This window comes from Saccopteryx bilineata, chromosome 4, assembly GCF_036850765.1.
Source record: "Saccopteryx bilineata isolate mSacBil1 chromosome 4, mSacBil1_pri_phased_curated, whole genome shotgun sequence".
Lineage (NCBI taxonomy): Eukaryota > Metazoa > Chordata > Mammalia > Chiroptera > Emballonuridae > Saccopteryx > Saccopteryx bilineata.
The window spans coordinates 297,341,830-297,359,639 of NC_089493.1; the positions used below are offsets into that span (position 1 = coordinate 297,341,830).

At 39.2% G+C, this 17,810-nt stretch overlaps 1 protein-coding gene across 1 annotated transcript in view; it reads right to left on the minus strand.

Moving 5' to 3' along the window:
• Positions 1–17,810, minus strand: part of LOC136335755 (phospholipid-transporting ATPase ABCA3-like) — a 164,462-nt gene that overhangs the window by 63,617 nt on the left and 83,035 nt on the right. The window contains exons 14-15 of the mRNA XM_066276851.1: positions 7,547–7,702; positions 6,965–7,175 (exon numbers count right to left, since the gene is read on the minus strand). Coding sequence (XP_066132948.1) covers positions 6,965–7,175; positions 7,547–7,702 — 367 coding nt within the window. The remainder of the gene's footprint in view (positions 1–6,964; positions 7,176–7,546; positions 7,703–17,810) is intronic.

The following is a 17,810-nucleotide window of genomic DNA, read 5'->3' on the forward strand; positions in this document are numbered from 1 at the left end:
TTAACGTAGTTCTGAAAATTTTTACCAGAGCAATCAGGCAAGAGAAGGAAATAAAAGGCATACATATTGGGAAATAAGAAGTAAGTCATTACTTTTTTCGATGAAAATATCCCGTATATACAGAACCCAAAAGACAACTCTAAAAAACTATTAGAAACAAACCAATACAGTAAAGACACAGTATACAAAATCAATATACAAGTCTATTGCTTTTATATATACCAATGATGAAACTTCAGAAAATAAACTCAGAAGTACAATTCCTTTTACAATTGCAACAACAAAATAAATTACCTAAGAACAATATTAACAAAGAATGTAAAGACCTATATACTGAAAACTACAAAGCATTATTGAGAGAAATTTTAAAAGACACAAAAAATGGGACAATATTCCATGTTTATGAATTAGAAGAATCAACATAGTTAAAATGGCTATATTACCTACAGCAATCTATAAATGTAATGCAATCCCAATTAAAATTCTAATGTCATTTTTTTTTTTTTCCATTTTTCTGAAGCTGGAAACAGGGAGAGACAGTCAGACAGACTCCCGCATGCGCCCGACCGGGATCCACCCGGCACGCCCACCAGGGGCGACGCTCTGCCCACCAGGGGGCGATGCTCTGCCCATCCTGGGCGTCGCCATATTGCGACCAGAGCCACTCTAGCGCCTGAGGCAGAGGCCACAGAGCCATCCCCAGCGCCCGGGCCATCTTTGCTCCAATGGAGCCTTGGCTGCGGGAGGGGAAGAGAGAGACAGAGAGGAAAGCGCGGTGGAGGGGTGGAGAAGCAAATGGGTGCTTCTCCTGTGTGCCCTGGCCGGGAATCGAACCCGGGTCCTCCGCACGCTAGGCCGACGCTCTACCGCTGAGCCAACCGGCCAGGGCTCTAATGTCATTTTTAAAGAACTAGAACAAAAATCACCAGGTTGGTAGGGAACCATAAAAAGCCCTGCATAGCCAAAGCAATCCTGAGAAAAAGAATGAAGCCAGAGGTATCACACCATCTGACTTCAAACTATACTACAGAGCCATGATAATCAAAACAGCGTGGTATTGGCAGAAAAACAGACACTCAGACCAATGGAACAGAATTGAGAGCCCAGAGATAAAACCACATATATATGGACAATATGATAAAGGAGCCAAAAACACACAATGGAGAAAAGAAAACCTCTTCAGTAAAGGGTACTGGGAAAATTGGAAAGCACATGCAAAAGAATGAAACTTGACTACAGTTTGTCCCCCTGCAAAAAAACTAATTCCAATGGATCAAAGACCTAAATATAAGATCTGAAACAATAAATTACATAGAAGAAAACATAGCCACTAAACTCATGGACCTTGGCCATAGAGAACGTTTTATGAATTTGACCCCAAAGGCAAGGGAAGTAAAGGAAAAAATAAAGAAACGGGACTATATTAAACTAAAAGTCTCTGCACAGCAAAAGAAACCAAGGACAAAACAAAAAAGCAGCCAACACAGTGGGAGATGATATTTGCAAAATACAGCTTTAATAAGGGTTTAGTGTCCAAAATATAAATATATAAAGAACTCACAAAGCTCATTAACAAACAAGCAAACAATCTATGTAATTGAAAATTGGCCCTGGCTGGTTGGCTCAGTGGTAGAGCATCGGCCCAGTGTGTGGAAGTCCTGGGTTCGATTCCCGGCCAGGGCACACAGGAGAAGCACCCATCTGCTTCTCCACCCCTCCCCCTCTCCTTCCTCTCTGTCTCTCTCTTCCCCTCCCGCAGCCAAGGCTCCATGGGAGCAAAGTTGGCCCGGGCGCTGAGGATGGCTCTGTGGCCTCTGCCTCAGGCGCTAGAATGACTCTGGTTGCAGCAAAGCAACACTCCAGATGGGCAGAGCATCGCCCCCTGGTGGGCATGCCGGGTGGATCCTGGTTGGGTGCATGTGGGAGTCTGTCTGACTGCCTCCCTGCTTCTAGCTTCAGAAAAATATCCCCCCCTCAATGGGGAGAGGACCTGAACAGATACTTCTCCCAAATGCTCATCTTCACTAGCTATTAGAGAAATGTGAATCAAGGCGGCTATAATGAAATGCCATCTGAGCCTTTTGATTGGCTGTTATCAGCAATACAGGTAATAACAAGTGTTGGAGAGGCTGTGGAGAAAAAGGAACCCTCACTCACTGCTGGTGGGAATGTGAACTGTACACTTATTATGGAAGACCACACGGTGGTTCCTCTGGAAATTAAGACTAGAGCTACCATATGACCCGGCAATCCCTCTAATCAGTATCAACTTAAAATACTGGAAAACATTAACATGCAAGGACACACGTGTCCCCATGTTCATCACAGCATTACTCACAGTGGCCAAGACATGGAAACAATAAAGATGTACCTAGGTATAGTATTGGAAAAAGAAGAAGTACATATATACAATGGAATACTGGTCAGCCATAAAAATGATAATATATTGTCGTTTATGACAACATGGATGGAGCTTGAGAATATTATGCTAAGTAAAATAAGTTAACCAGAAAAATCTAAGAACTGTATGATTTCATATTTAGGTGAAATATAAAACTGAGACCCATAGACAAAAGTGAAGGAGGTGGGTGGGCAGAAGGGATTACAGGGGTCAAATAACAGTGAGGAAAATGATTTGACTTTGGGTGATGGGCACATAACCCAATGAAAAGTCAAATACTACAGAGACGTTTACCCAAAACCTATGTGTTCTTGTGGACCAAAGTCACCCCATTAAATTTAATTTCTAAATAAAAAAATGCAAAAGCACATATAGATGGTCAACAGACATATGAAAATATTTTCAGCGTCACTAATTATCAAGGAGATGCACATTGAAAGTACAATGTATCATCCAATAAGTTAAACAAACAATGATGAGTCTTCTGAAAAAGAAGAACACACAATGTAGTGTCCCCTACCACACAGCAGAATGGTGATCATCATTAAATGAACAGACAAGAAGTGTTGGCGAGGATGTGGAGAAAAGGGAAATTTTGCACGCTGTTGGTGGGAATGCAGAATGAGGCAGCCTCTGTGGAAAGCAGTATGGAGTTACCGCAAAAAAATAAGAAATGGAGCTTCCTTTTGATCCAGTGATCTCATTCCTGAGAATATATCCTAAGAATCTCAAAAACACGGATTCCAAAGCGTATGTGCATCCCTATGTTCATTGCAGCATTATTTCCAGTACCAAGACCTAGAATCAGCCACGTGCTCACCTGTAGTAAGTGGATTAAACAAGCTCTAGTACACTTACACAATGGAACACTACTCATCCATGAAAGAGAAAAAGAATCTTACCTTTCGCAACAGCGTGGATGGAACTGAAGAGTATCACACGACGTGAAATAAGCCAGTCAGACAAAGACAAGCATCATATGATCTCACGTACATGTGACATCTAATGAAAATACAAATTAATGGATGAAATAGAAACAGAGGAATGGACACAGGGAACAGACTGACAGCTGTCCGAGAGGAGGAAAGAGTGAACTGGATAAAAGAAGTGAAGGAATCAGCCCCAAAACCACACACATAACACACAGACGCACAAAATTGCGGTGATGTCTGGAGAGAGGGGCGGGCTGAATGGCGGTGGGCAGAGGGGGTTGTGGGGATGGGGAGGGACGCTGCTGGGCAGCGGGTGCACGCTGCAGTGAACTGATGGTGGTCTGTTGAGTTTCGCACTTGAAACCTGTATTGTTTTGTGAGTAAATGTCATCCCAATAAATTCAGTAAAAAAGTACATGGTGCTAGGAAAGCCCCATGAAAAGAATAAAACTAGACTTCTGTTTATCTCCATATCCAAAAATCAACTCAAAATGTATTAAAAGACCTAAATATAAGATCTGAAACAAGAAATTACACAGAAGAAAAATAAGTACTAAACTTATGAATCTTGGCCTTAGAGGGGACTATAGAATTTGACCCCAAAGGCAAGGAAAGTAAAGGCAAAAATAAATGAATGGGACTGTATCAAACTAAAAAGCTTCTGCACACAATAAATCTGTCAACAAAACAAAAGGTACCCAACCAAATACAAGAAGACATTTGCAAACAACAAGTCTGACAATGTGTTAATAACCAGGATATATAAAGAGCTCATACAACTCAACACTAAAAGAATCAAATAATCCAATTAAAAAATAGGTGAAGACCTGAACAGACACTTCTCCTGAGAAGACATACAAATGGCCAACAGAGATATAAAAAGATGTTCAACTTCACTGGCTACTAAAGAAATGCAAATCAAAACTACAATGAGATACCACCTCACACCTGATAGAATGAATGGCTGTTATCAACAAGACAGGTAAAAACAAGTGTTGGAGAGGCTGTGAAGAAAAAGGAACCCTCATTCACTGTGGCTGGGAATGTAAACTGGTACAGCCACTATAGAAAACAGAATGCAGGTTTTTCAAACAATTAAGAATAGAGTTACCATATAACCCAGCAATCTCTCTTCTGGATATCTACCCCAAAATTTGAAAACATTTATTCACAAAGATTTATGCACTCTGTGTTCTTTGCAGCATTGTTCACAGTGGCCAAGACATGAAAACAATCCAAGTGTCCTTCCATAGAGACTGGATAAAGAAGAGGTGGTACATATATAGAATGGAGTACCACTCAGCCATAAGAAATGATGACATAGTGACATTTACGACAACATGGATGGACCTTAGAACATTATACAAGTGAAATTAGTAAATCAGGAAAAGCTAAGAACCGTATGATTTCAGATAGGTGAGATATAAAACTGAGACTCATGGATATAGACAGAAGTGAAGTAGTTACCAACGGGAGGGGGTTTCAGGGCCAAGGTTGGAGGGAGGGAAGTAAGAGTGACAAATATATGATGAAGGAATATGATCTGATTCTGGATGATGGTACACAACACAATCAACAGTTCAAATGCTGTGAGTGTTTACCTAAAACCCATGTACTCTTATTGATCAATGTCACCCAGTAAAGTTTCTGAATAAAACAAAACAAAACAAAATTACCAAATGACCCAGCAATACCTCTACTGGACATCTACCCAAAAAACTTGAAAACATTGGTGTGCAAAAACACGTGCACCCCCATGTTCATCGCAGCACTGTTCACAGTGGCCAAGACATGGAAACAACCAAAGTGCCCCTTGACAGAGGACTGGATAGAGAAGAGGTGGTGCATAGCTACCGGGGAGCACCACTCAGCCATGAGAAAGGAATAAATACTGATGTTTCAACAGCATAGACAAGCAAATCTTGAGAATGTCATGCTCAGCAAAATAAGACAGAAAGAAAAAGTCAAGAACTGATAGATTTCCCTCATATGTGGAACATAAAACTGAAGCAACAAATGTACAAACAAGATAAACAAACAAAGAAACAAACAAACAACCAAAACCTCATGGATAGAGACAACAGCATGTTGGTGACCAAAGGAAAGGGGTGGGAAGGAATAAAGGATCTGAGGTATCAAATACATGGTGGTAAAAAGAGATTTTAGTTTGGGTGGTGAACACACCATTCCATGTGCCAATGGTGTATCATAGAATTGTATATGTGATACCCATATAATTTTATTAACCAATGTCAACTCAATAAATTTAATTTAAAAAGTTAGATGCTTCATTCATGTGGCTCATAACACATCCAATTCAGATGGGATACATTTAATTTTGGATGTAAAATTCCTGATGCCTCAGTTGTAAAAACTCAAACCCAAAAGGTGATCATAAACTTTGAAGAACTAAATGAGTATATACATATGACAAAAGTACATTTTTGATATATCTGGGCTCCAGGTTTGTAGTCTATAAAATGGAACTCTTGTTTGAGTATTAAATATGATGTATAAGTGACTATCTCAGTATCTAATAAAGAGAAAATAATGCATGTTGAATAAACTCAAATACTGAGTTAATGATGAAGTAATTCATTCTCAATCATCTTCATTTACATTTATACCCTCCAATTTCATATTCTAATTACTATTAATTTTAGCACTCAATAATTCACTGCATGATGTATCCATTTTATCTCCTACAAAAGTCAAATACTCATCATAGACAAGGGCTGCTTTATTTCACTGACATGTTTTTCATTCTGCACTACATTTGCCATGCCAACTGCTATATTTGCAGATTTGAGACTAATTATGCAAACAAAGAAAGATCAGAGGTCATTGATTTCTTTACTTCCTTTCCTCATCAACCAATCAATTAATCAATAAAATAAATCTCTTTGAAGGCGCAACTGAGTTCTAGGAACAAAGAAAACTGACAGGAGTTTCCATGGGAGATGTAAGCATGGTCCTTTCAGGCTGTCAACAGCAGTCTTTGCGTCTGAAGGTATGTGGTAGAGAACAATTGTTAAGTATAGATGGGGTGGGGCAAAAGTTGTTTGTATGAAGACTAATACAGTAATGAGTAAATAACAAGGCAAGAACTGAGTCAGTGTTGCACATACAATTGTATGCCCACCTCTGCCCCTTCCCAGAGGTGGATTAAGGTGGGTGGAGGCCCGGAGCGCAGAAGAAAATATTGGGCCTCTTATAGAAAAGAGAGAGGCAGGAAAAATGAAAATACATGTTAACCATATTTTTAAATAAATAAAAATATCATGTACTATTAATGTTAAAATTGCACTTATGAAAACAAAGTTGGTGCCATTAGAAAAAAGTGTCCAGTTGGGGTTTTGCGGGGCCCTTCAGAAGTTGGGGCCCAGGGTGCGCGCCCGGTGTGCCTGCCGTTAGACCCACCTCTGCCCCTTCCTGCATGCGGACCATCCAGATTGCAGGGCCTAAAAAAACCTATTGGAATAGTTGAGACCTAGTTAATAGGATGAAGAAGTCATCCTATTTATAGGTACCTATAACTAAAGTTTTGGGTAATAGACAAAATATGATTAAAATTGTGTTAGAAGAGTATTATAGGCACTGATATCCTGAGAACGATCAAAGAAAGACAGACCGTATATCTCTTTCAGGAAGACTGAAGAGCCACAGCATTTCAGGGTCCCATTGACCATGATGGCTATGCGGTCACCCAGGATGTCCGCTTCGTCCATGTGGTGGGTGGTCACTAGGATGGTGCGATTGTGTTTGTACTGTTGAAGGAGGTCCCAGGCGATTCTTTTTGAGAGGGGGTCCATGCCAGCTGATGGTTCTTCGAGTATCACCACCTGCAGACCAGAAGAAGAGTCCCATGACCACCAATACTTGAAGCCCAACTACTTGGAGGATGATTCACTATTTGAGGGGAACACACTGAAACTAAGAGACAAAGCCTAGCGGTAAAAACTATTTTAAAATATTTAAAAACGAATATTTGAAAATATTTAAGAAACTATTTTAAAAATTCTGCATCTAACAGCGGCCCCAACAGTACACTAATAACCCCTCTGATTACCATGGGCAGCATTCCCTTAAGATTCATCTCAGCGCTCAGGTCCTTGTCATCTGAGCTTTCTGGACCAGCTGGCGGGGACTGTTTGTGTTGCGCATGCGCAGGTGCACGCCCCGCCCCCGCCCCTCCCCGTTCTCTCTGTAATACCTCGGAGTCCCCTATCAGCGCTATCAGGAGGGAGAGTTTGCGCTTCGTCCCTTCACTCAGCAACTTTGACAGTGTGTCGCGGTCCTCTTGCAGGTTAAAAGTAGAAAGCATATGGTCAATTTCCACAGGCAACATCTTTGGACATTTTCTTTTTACCTAGACAGAGAAGCAATACTTTACATAATGCATCCCAACTGTACCCTCAGGAAATTTCTAGATCATAACATCTATCTACAGGGGTGGGCAAAGCCAGGCTCACAGTCACGAGTATGTGAAACAGTTTATTCCTTCAGTGTTACCTATTCATTACACTGGGGAGCAACATTTTTGTTGCATCCACAAAAACACTTGCTCTTACCTAATTCGAGTGTGCTGATCTCAAATCTGACATTAGTTTTTCTCTTTAAGCTACAGTTTTTTTGCAATTCAAGATTTTAGGTTTTCATCTTATTGTAAAATTTTCAACATTTAGTTTAACATAATGAAGTGGAATGTCTTCTTGGGCATCATCTTTGTGAAAATATAATAATTTATATAATGCATCAGAATTTGTTTACATTTTTGAAATGGAACATATTAAAACACTTATTTTAATAATAAAATTTGCGCAAAACTTATTTAAATTCTATTCAGGCAAAAATTTGTGTTTGTAGCTCTCACATTTATGTACTTGTTCAGGACAATCTCGTTTGATGCTTCAGCAGTAGTCTGCTCATCACTAACAGCTCCAAGATTTTCGGGAATCTTATCAAGGTGACTGTTCAAGAAGTGAATCTTTTTTTTTATCTTATTTTTATTAATTTTAATGCAGTGACATTGATAAATCAGGGTACATATGTTCCGAGAAAACACCTCCAGATTATTTTGACCTTTGATTATACTGCATAACCCTCACTCAAAGTCAAATCGTCCTCCGTCACCTTCTATCTGGTTTTCTTTGTGCCCCTACCCTCCCCCCACTCCCTCCCTCTCCTTCCTCACCCCCTCCCCACCCCTCCACCCCACGCCCTGTTACCATCACATTCTTGTCCATGTCTCTAAGTCTCATTTTTATGTCCCATCTATGCATTGGTTCATATAGTTCTTAGTTTTTTTTCTAATTTACTTATTTCACTCTGTATAATGTTATCAAGGTCCATCCATGTTATTGTAAATGATCCGATGTCATCATTTCTTATGGCTGAGTAGTATTCCATAGTATATATGTACCACAGGAAGTGAATCTTAATGCTTATGTTACATCCAATGTCGCGGAAAGCCAACAGCATCCTTTGAACCAGAAGTTCATAGTTTTCTGCTTTTTTGTTGCCAAGGAAGTTCTCTGTGACTGCCACAAAAGGCTGCCATGCTGCTTTCTCCTCCTTACTCACGGCAAATCTTCCTGGCAAATTCTTCATCATGTATGAGGGTTCAGATTTGAGGTCCATTGAATACACCTGCTTTTATCTTCTCAAAAGACAAGGCAGGAAAAGCAGAAATAATGTTGAAAGCATCCACTTTCTCTATTCAAAGCCTAAACAAACTGCTTCATTAAGCCAAGTTGGATGTGAAGTGGGGGAAAATGATCCTGTTTGTATTAACTACAGGTTCATTCACAATATTTTGCATCCCTACTTCCAGAGCTTCATGTTTCAGCCACTCCTTCTGTGTCCAGTGTTTCTCCTGAGCTTGGCTGTCTCACAAACACAGAAAGCAAGGATACTTCGTGAAACCTCTCGTTGTCCTAGCAGAAAATTTACCATTTTAAGATCCATACAAATGATCAAGTTATGCTTCTCATACTTCAGAAAGTCGAGGACAATTTTTATGTCATTATAATCTTCTCACAGATGAGTTGAATAACCATTTGGAACTGCTGCATAAACATTACTGTTGTGTAGGAGAACACATTTCAGACTCTGTTTAAAGCTGTCAAGAAATAGCCGCCATTCTGTTGGACTGTAAGTGGTGACACCTAGCTGGCTGAGAAGACTACTGATATCATGACAGTAAACAAAGTGTTTGTCTTCGGAAAAAAAGTCCACAAAAATTTGTTCATGCTTCCTGAAATGGGATACTTTAGCTGACCTGTGAAGTACATTCTTTTCTTGAAGCCTGTAGACTAATTAGCTGCTTTCTTTGATAGGCCCAAATCTCTTACTAAGTCATTCAATTCGGGTTGGCTAAACTGCTGAGGGGTTAATGATTGCTTGGCATCAGAAGAAGACCCTTCAGATTCTACAACCATTTCCTCATGCGTCTTATCAAAATATACTTGATCATCATGTTCACTTTCTTCATCCTTAGAAGAAATAAAACCATTGAAAATTGGAACCAGGAGTGTCTCTGAGTGTGGGATAGGTCATATTGCTGAAGGAATATTAGGATATGCGATCATATGCCGTTTTTTCTTGCTGATGCCCTTTGTATGGATCAGACAGAAATAACAGTCACTGCTGCGGTCCTTAGGTTCACGCCAAACCATGAGAATACCAAAAGGCATTCCTTTGCATTTTCCTTTTGTCCAGTCACGAAGCATTTCCTCACAATTATGACACACAATATGAAGAGCCCAATTCTTGTCTTGATAGCCAAGGGGAACTTGAAAATAGGCAATATATGCATGTGTCACAAATGATGAAATATTGCGCCTTTGACATTGAAGTGTGTAACAGCCACATATATAACAGAAGGTGTCAGGGCTATTCTTACATTTAGGCCTACTCAAAGTAGCCATGGTTCAATCTTAAAACAAAATAAGAGGGTGTTTTTATCACATAATTTTTTACATTTAAAAACAACTACAATTATGTAAAAGTGATGTTTGTAAAACATTAATTGCCTTGTGGTCATGTTCAATCCAAGAGTCGTTGCCCTTTAACTCCAATTAAAAAACCAATGCATGAGTGTGACGTCACGGAAATGGCGCCGTGAGAAGCGCGTCCGACAGCTCTCCCCTAAATCACAACAAATTTATCAACTAGAAACAGAAAAATTTATCCTCGGAGCATTCCGGAGTTCCACACAAACTGAAAGCAAAAGGACTGTTATCACTTGAATCTGAGAGACGAGGGTGTGGAGGAAGCTACCGCAGCGACGCTCATTCAAGCCGCCAGGGAGTGCGCCCGCGGTGAGTCAGCCAATATACTTGGGAACCGCGAGCCGCCGCGAGCCCGCGAGCCGCTGCGAGCCCCCGCGAACCGCCACCGCGAGTAGCCGCCACGAGCCGCCGCGCGCGCGCCCGGTCCGGTTGAGCACTGCTGACGTTCCCAGCGGCCCGCACACTGCGAGTGGGGGTCGCCGGCCACCGGTGCCCTGAGCGCCCCATTCGCGCGCGTGCCTTGGGCATTCCACGCGCCCAGGGCGCCCTGCTGGCCCGCACACCCAGGGGGCTCCATTGTCCTGCGCCTGGTGCGGTCCAGCCGCCAGCGGCGGGGCGGGGCGATCGGGAGAGGCTTGGGAGATTCTCTCCGTGGGCGGGGCACCTCACCCAGCCATTCAAGCTAACAATCAAGCGTTGGGGGAGGGGTGCGCGCAGGCAGCCTAAAATACCTTCAGAAACAGAGCTGCGACCCAATCACTGAAATTAGCTTAACCCATAAAATCTGCGCACCCTCGGTTCTAATTGATAAGATCTCTCTCAGTTCAGCGATCCAAGACAAGAGGCGTGATATTTTTTAGTGCCTCTCGCTAAAGGGGCGGGGGCAACTTATGATTGATAGAGCCTCCATATTCAGGGATAAACGCTAACAAGAAGGACTTGGCAGATAATAAGGTCTATACTACACTAGTCGTAAGCAGAGACTAGTGCCTCTTCTTCCCTGCAAAAACAGGCTACAAAGTGTGGAAAGCCTGGGTTGAGAGGTCCAACTAAATGATAGGCGCTGAACAGTCACCTTGACAACAATTGACTCCCACCCCCGCCTGATTACACTGGAGGCCCTGACTCTCAGAGCCTTTCCCAAAGCCTTGCACTGAGTGGGGATAGAGTGGGGATTTCCCAGCTCTTTGAGCCTCTTACTCCCCAGGCAGAAGCAGTTGCAGCCTTATAGCTGGATCACCAGGCTGCTAATTCAGAAAGGGGGGACTAGGAGAGAGAATCCAGGAAAGCAAAATCTCTCATCGTTGGACCCTGCAAATGCCAACAAGCCTTTACTTCCAGCAAGACTAAAGCCAATTATATGACATTGCCATAGAATCCCATCAACTGCAAATCCCTAACTAAGAGTGACACAGGGGCAGAGCCTGGGGTACAGAGTCACCGACTAGGAAGAGGGAGAGAAAAGAAAAAGGAAGAAGTTAACCTCTCAAAATCAAGAAAAACCCACAGACTTTACAACTTGATCCACTAATTTTTTTTTTGTTGTTGTTGTTGTTGCTTGTTTCTTCTATCTTTTTGCCTTTATTTCCTCCACCTCGGTCCTTCTATTCTCTGCCCATCTTATGCTTCCCCTTTCTTGAACTACACTACCCATGAGTGTTGCATTTTATTTTTCTTCTTCATCCTCACCCTCCTTTAAGATTATACTCCAAAACACTTAACTCTCACTCTCTCCTCTTTTGTTTTTTTTTGTCTTGCTTTATTTTGTTTTTTTCTCCTCCTATTTTATTTCTTCCTTCGTTTTTCTCTTTTTCTTATTTTTTCCTTTCTATTCATTTTTTCTTTTCTCATTTTACTTTCCTCCCATATAATCCTCAATCACGAACAAATTAGTTAATTTGGGACTCAAGGCTTTTTTTTGGTTTTATTTCTCTTTTTTGCTTTTGTTTTTCTTTTTTTTTTTCCCTTGTTTGTTTATTTTTGTGGCATTTTGGGTCCTCCCAACCCAAGGTCTCCATTGTATTTAGTCTTCGCTCCACTTAATACAACAGATTTTTACTTATTATTTTTATTTTTTCTTCTTTATTATTCTTTTTTGGTCCTTTTTTCTGATTCCCTCTTATCCCTCTCATTATATCTCTTAGTTGACCATCACTTACAAGCAAATCATCTTATGCTTGTCTAAGATTTTCTTCCTTTTTTTTTTTTTTTGCATTTAGTAGGTCCCTACTCCCTTTTTTTGCCCCTTGAACTCTTCACCCCAAATCAGGCCCTCCATTATAGGCACGATATTTCCCTGAGGAGGGGAGAGGAGGGAAAGAGAAGAGAGAAAAAAGGGGGAAATAATAAATTATTACTGTTTTTTTTTGTGGGGTGTTTTACCCTTTTTTTTTTTTCTTTTTACTCTTTATTAATTCTAATTAGTGCTATCAATAAGACCACCCTCAGATGCCGATAAGAAAGAGGAAATCGAATATTATGGATACAAAAGAAAGAGAGGTAACACAAATAGATGTGGAAAAATCTATGGAGAAAAGACTTAACATATTGGAAGCCTTGGAGCTAAATGACAGAGAATTTAAACTAGAAATCTTAAAAACACTCAGAGATATACAAGAAAACACAGAAAGGCAATATAGGGAGATCAGAAAACAACTCAATGAACACAAAGAATATATTACCAAGGAAATTGAAACTATAAAAACAAATCAAACAGAAATGAAAAACTCAATTCACGAGCTGAAAAACGAGGTAACAAGCTTAGCTAACAGAACAGCCCAGATTGAAGATAGGATTAGTGAAATAGAAGACAAACAACTTGAGGCACAACAGAGAGAAGAAGAAAGAGACTCAAGAATAATAAAAAATGAGAAAGCCCTACAGGAATTGTCTGACTCCATCAGAAAGAATAACATAAGAATAATAGGTATATCAGAGGGAGAAGAGAAAGAAAATGGAATGGAGAATATACTCAAACAAATAATAGACGAGAACTTCCCAAGCCTGTGGAAGGAACTAAAGCCTCAAATTCAAGAAGCAAACAGAACACCAAGTTTTCTTAACCCCAACAAACCCACTCCAAGGCACATCATAATAAAGATGACACAAACCAATGACAAAGAAAAAATTCTCAAGGCAGCCAGGGAAAAGAAGAGTACAACATATAAAGGAAGGCCTATTAGATTATCATCAGATTTCTCAGCAGAAACTCTACAAGCTAGAAGAGAGTGGAACCCAATATTTAAAGCCCGGAAAGAGAGGAACTTTCAGCCAAGAATACTATACCCATCAAAGCTATCCTTCAAGTATGAAGGAGATATAAAAACATTCACAAATACAGAAAAGATGAGAGAATTTATCAACAGAAAGCCCCCACTCCAGGAAATACTAAGGGGGGTTTTCCAACCAGATTCAAAGAACAAAAGAAAACAACACCACAAGTAACAACTCCACCAAGAACACAATAAAACCAAACTTAAACTGTGACAACAAAGGAAAAAAAGGGGGGAGAGGATGGAGATTAACAGTAGCAAAGGATGATGAAGTGCAGAAATACTTATAAGATAGGGTACTACAATGAATATGGTAGGTACCCTTTTCATTACTTAATTGTAACCACCCTTAAAAAAACCACCACAAAAACACTTGACTTAAAAAAGGTAGCAACAGAGGAAAGAAGTATGGAACACAAACAAACAAAAACAAATGATAGAAAAACAAAAGAGAAGAATCAAACTAGATACAAAACTAATAGAAAGCAATTTATAAAATGGCAGTAGGGAACCCACAAGTGTCAATAATTACACTAAATGTAAATGGATTAAACTTACCAATAAAAAGACACAGAGTAGCAGAATGGATTAAAAAAGAAAATCCAACTATATGCTGCCTACAAGAAACACATCTAAGCAACAAGGATAAAAACAAATTCAAAGTGAAAGGCTGGAAAACAATACTCCAAGCAAACAACACCCAAAAAAAAGCAGGTGTAGCAATACTCATATCTAATAATGCTGACTACAAGACAGCAAAAGTACTCAGAGACAAAAATGGTCATTTCATAATGATTAAGGGGAAGTTGAATCAAGAAGACATAACAATCCTTAATATATATGCACCAAACCAAGGAACACCAAAATATATAAGACAGCTACTTATTGACCTTAAAACAAAAACTAACAAAAATACAATCATACTTGGAGACCTCAATACACCGCTGACGGCTCTAGATCGGTCATCCAAACAGAGAATCAATAAAGATATAGTGGCCTTAAACAAAATACTAGAACACCTGGATATGATAGACATCTACAGGACACTTCATCCCAAAGCGACAGAGTATACATTTTTCTCTAGTGTACATGGAACATTCTCAAGAATTGACCATATGTTGGGCCACAAAGACAATATCAGCAAATTTAGAAAAATTGAAATTGTACCAAGCATATTTTCTGATCATAAAGCCTTGAAACTAGAATTCAACTTCAAAAAAGAGGGGGAAAAACCCACAAAAATGTGGAAACTAAACAACATACTTCTAAAAAATGAATGGGTCAAAGAAGAAATAAGTGCAGAAATCAAAAGATATATACAGACAAATGAAAATGAAAATACGACATATCAGAATCTCTGGGATGCAGCAAAAGCAGTAATAAGAGGAAAGTTCATATCACTTCAGGCCTATATGAACAAACAAGAGAGAGCCGAAGTAAACCACTTAACTTCACACCTTAAGGAACTAGAAAAAGAAGAACAAAGACAACCCAAAACCAGCCGAAGAAAGGAGATAATAAAAATCAGAGCAGAAATAAATGAAATAGAAAACAGAAAAACTATAGAAAAAATCAATAAAACAAGGAGCTGGTTCTTTGAAAAGATCAACAAAATTGACAAACCCTTGGCAAGACTCACCAAGGAAAAAAGACACAGGACTCAAATAAATAAAATCCAAAATGAAAGAGGAGAGATCACCACAGACATCATAGAAATACAAAGAATTATTGTAGAATACTATGAAAAATTATATGCCACCAAATACAACAACCTAGAAGAAATGGATAAATTCCTAGAACAATACAACCTTCCTAGACTGAGTCATGAAGAAGCAGAAAGCCTAAACAGACCAATCAGCAGGGAGGAAATAGAAAAAACTATTAAAAATCTCCCCAAAAATAAAAGTCCAGGCCCAGACGGTTATACTAGTGAATTCTATCAAACATTCAAAGAAGACTTGGTTCCTATTCTACTCAAAGTCTTCCAAAAAATTGAAGAAGAAGCAATACTTCCAAACACATTTTATGAGGCCAACATAACCCTCATACCAAAACCTGGCAAGGATGGCACAAAGAAAAAAAACTACAGACCAATATCTCTAATGAATACAGATGCTAAAATACTAAACAAAATACTGGCAAACCGAATACAACAACATATCAAAAAAATAATACATCATGATCAAGTGGGATTCATCCCAGAATCTCAAGGATGGTTCAACATACGCAAAACAGTTAACGTAATACACCATATCAACAAAACAAAGAACAAAAACCACATGATCTTATCAATAGATGCAGAAAAGGCTTTTGATAAAATACAACACAATTTTATGTTTAAGACTCTCAACAAAATGGGTATAGAAGGAAAATATCTCAACATGATAAAGGCCATATATGATAAACCATCAGCCAACATCCTATTAAACGGCATAAAACTGAGGACTTTCTACCTTAAATCAGGAACAAGACAGGGTTGTCCACTCTCTCCACTCTTATTCAACGTGGTGCTAGAAGTTCTGGCCAGAGCAATCAGACAAGACAAAGAAATAAAAGGCATCCATATCGGAAAAGAAGAAGTAAAGCTATCACTTTTTGCTGATGATATGATCCTATACATCGAAAACCCGAAGGACTCCACAAAAAGATTATTAGAAACAATAAACCAATACAGTAAGGTCGCAGGATACAAAATTAACATACAAAAGTCCATAGCCTTTCTATATGCCAACAATGAAATATTAGAAAACGAACTCAAAAAAATAATCCCCTTCACGATTGCAACAAAAAAAATAAAATACCTAGGAATAAACATAACAAAGAACGTAAAGGACCTATATAATGAAAATTACAAAGCATTGTTAAGGGAAATCGAAAAAGATACAATGAGATGGAAAAATATTCCTTGTTCTTGGATAGGAAGAATAAATATAATCAAAATGGCCATATTACCCAAAGCAATATACAAATTTAATGCAATTCCCATCAAAATCCCTATGAGATTTTTTAAAGAAATGGAACAAAAAATCATCAGATTTATATGGAACTATAAAAAACCCCGAATAGCCAAAACAATCCTAAGGAAAAAGAATGAAGCTGGGGGCATTACAATACCTGACTTTAAACTATATTATAGGGCCACGATAATCAAAACAGCATGGTATTGGCAGAAAAATAGACACTCAGACCAATGGAACAGAATAGAAAGCCCAGAAATAAAACCACATATATATGGTCAAATAATCTTTGATAAAGGGGCCAACAACACACAATGGAGAAAAGAAAGCCTCTTCAACAAATGGTGTTGGGAAAACTGGAAAGCCACATGCAAAAGAATGAAACTCGACTACAGCCTGTCCCCGTGTACTAAAATTAATTCAAAATGGATCAAAGACCTAAATATAAGACCTGAAACAATAAAGTACATAGAAGAAGACATAGGTACTAAAATCATGGACCTGGGTTTTAAAGAACATTTTATGAACTTGACTCCAATGGCAAGAGAAGTGAAGGCAAAGATAAATGAATGGGACTACATCAGAATTAAAAGTTTTTGCTCAGCAAGAGAAACTGATATCAAAATAAACAGACAGCCAACTATATGGGAACTGATATTTTCAAACGACAGCTCAGATAAGGGCCTAATATCCAAAATTTACAAAGAACTCATAAAACTCAACAACAAACAAACAAGCAATCCAATAAAAAAATGGGAAGAGGACATGAACAGACACTTCTCCCAGGAAGAGATACAAATGGCCAACAGATATATGAAAAGATGCTCAGCTTCATTAGTTATTAGAGAAATGCAAATCAAAACTACAATGAGATACCACCTCACCCCTGTTAGATTAGCTATTATCAACAAGACGGGTAATAGCAAATGTTGGAGAGGCTGTGGAGAAAAAGGAACCCTCATTCACTGTTGGTGGGACTGTAAAGTAGTACAACCATTATGGAGGAAAGTATGGTGGTTCCTCAAAAAACTGCAAATAGAACTACCTTATGACCCAGCAATCCCTCTACTGGGTATATACCCCAAAACCTCAGAAACATTGATACGTGAAGACACATGTAGCCCCATGTTCATTGCAGCACTGTTCACAGTGGCCAAGACATGGAAACAACCAAAAAGCCCTTCAATAGAAGACTGGATAAAGAAGATGTGGCACATATACACTATGGAATACTA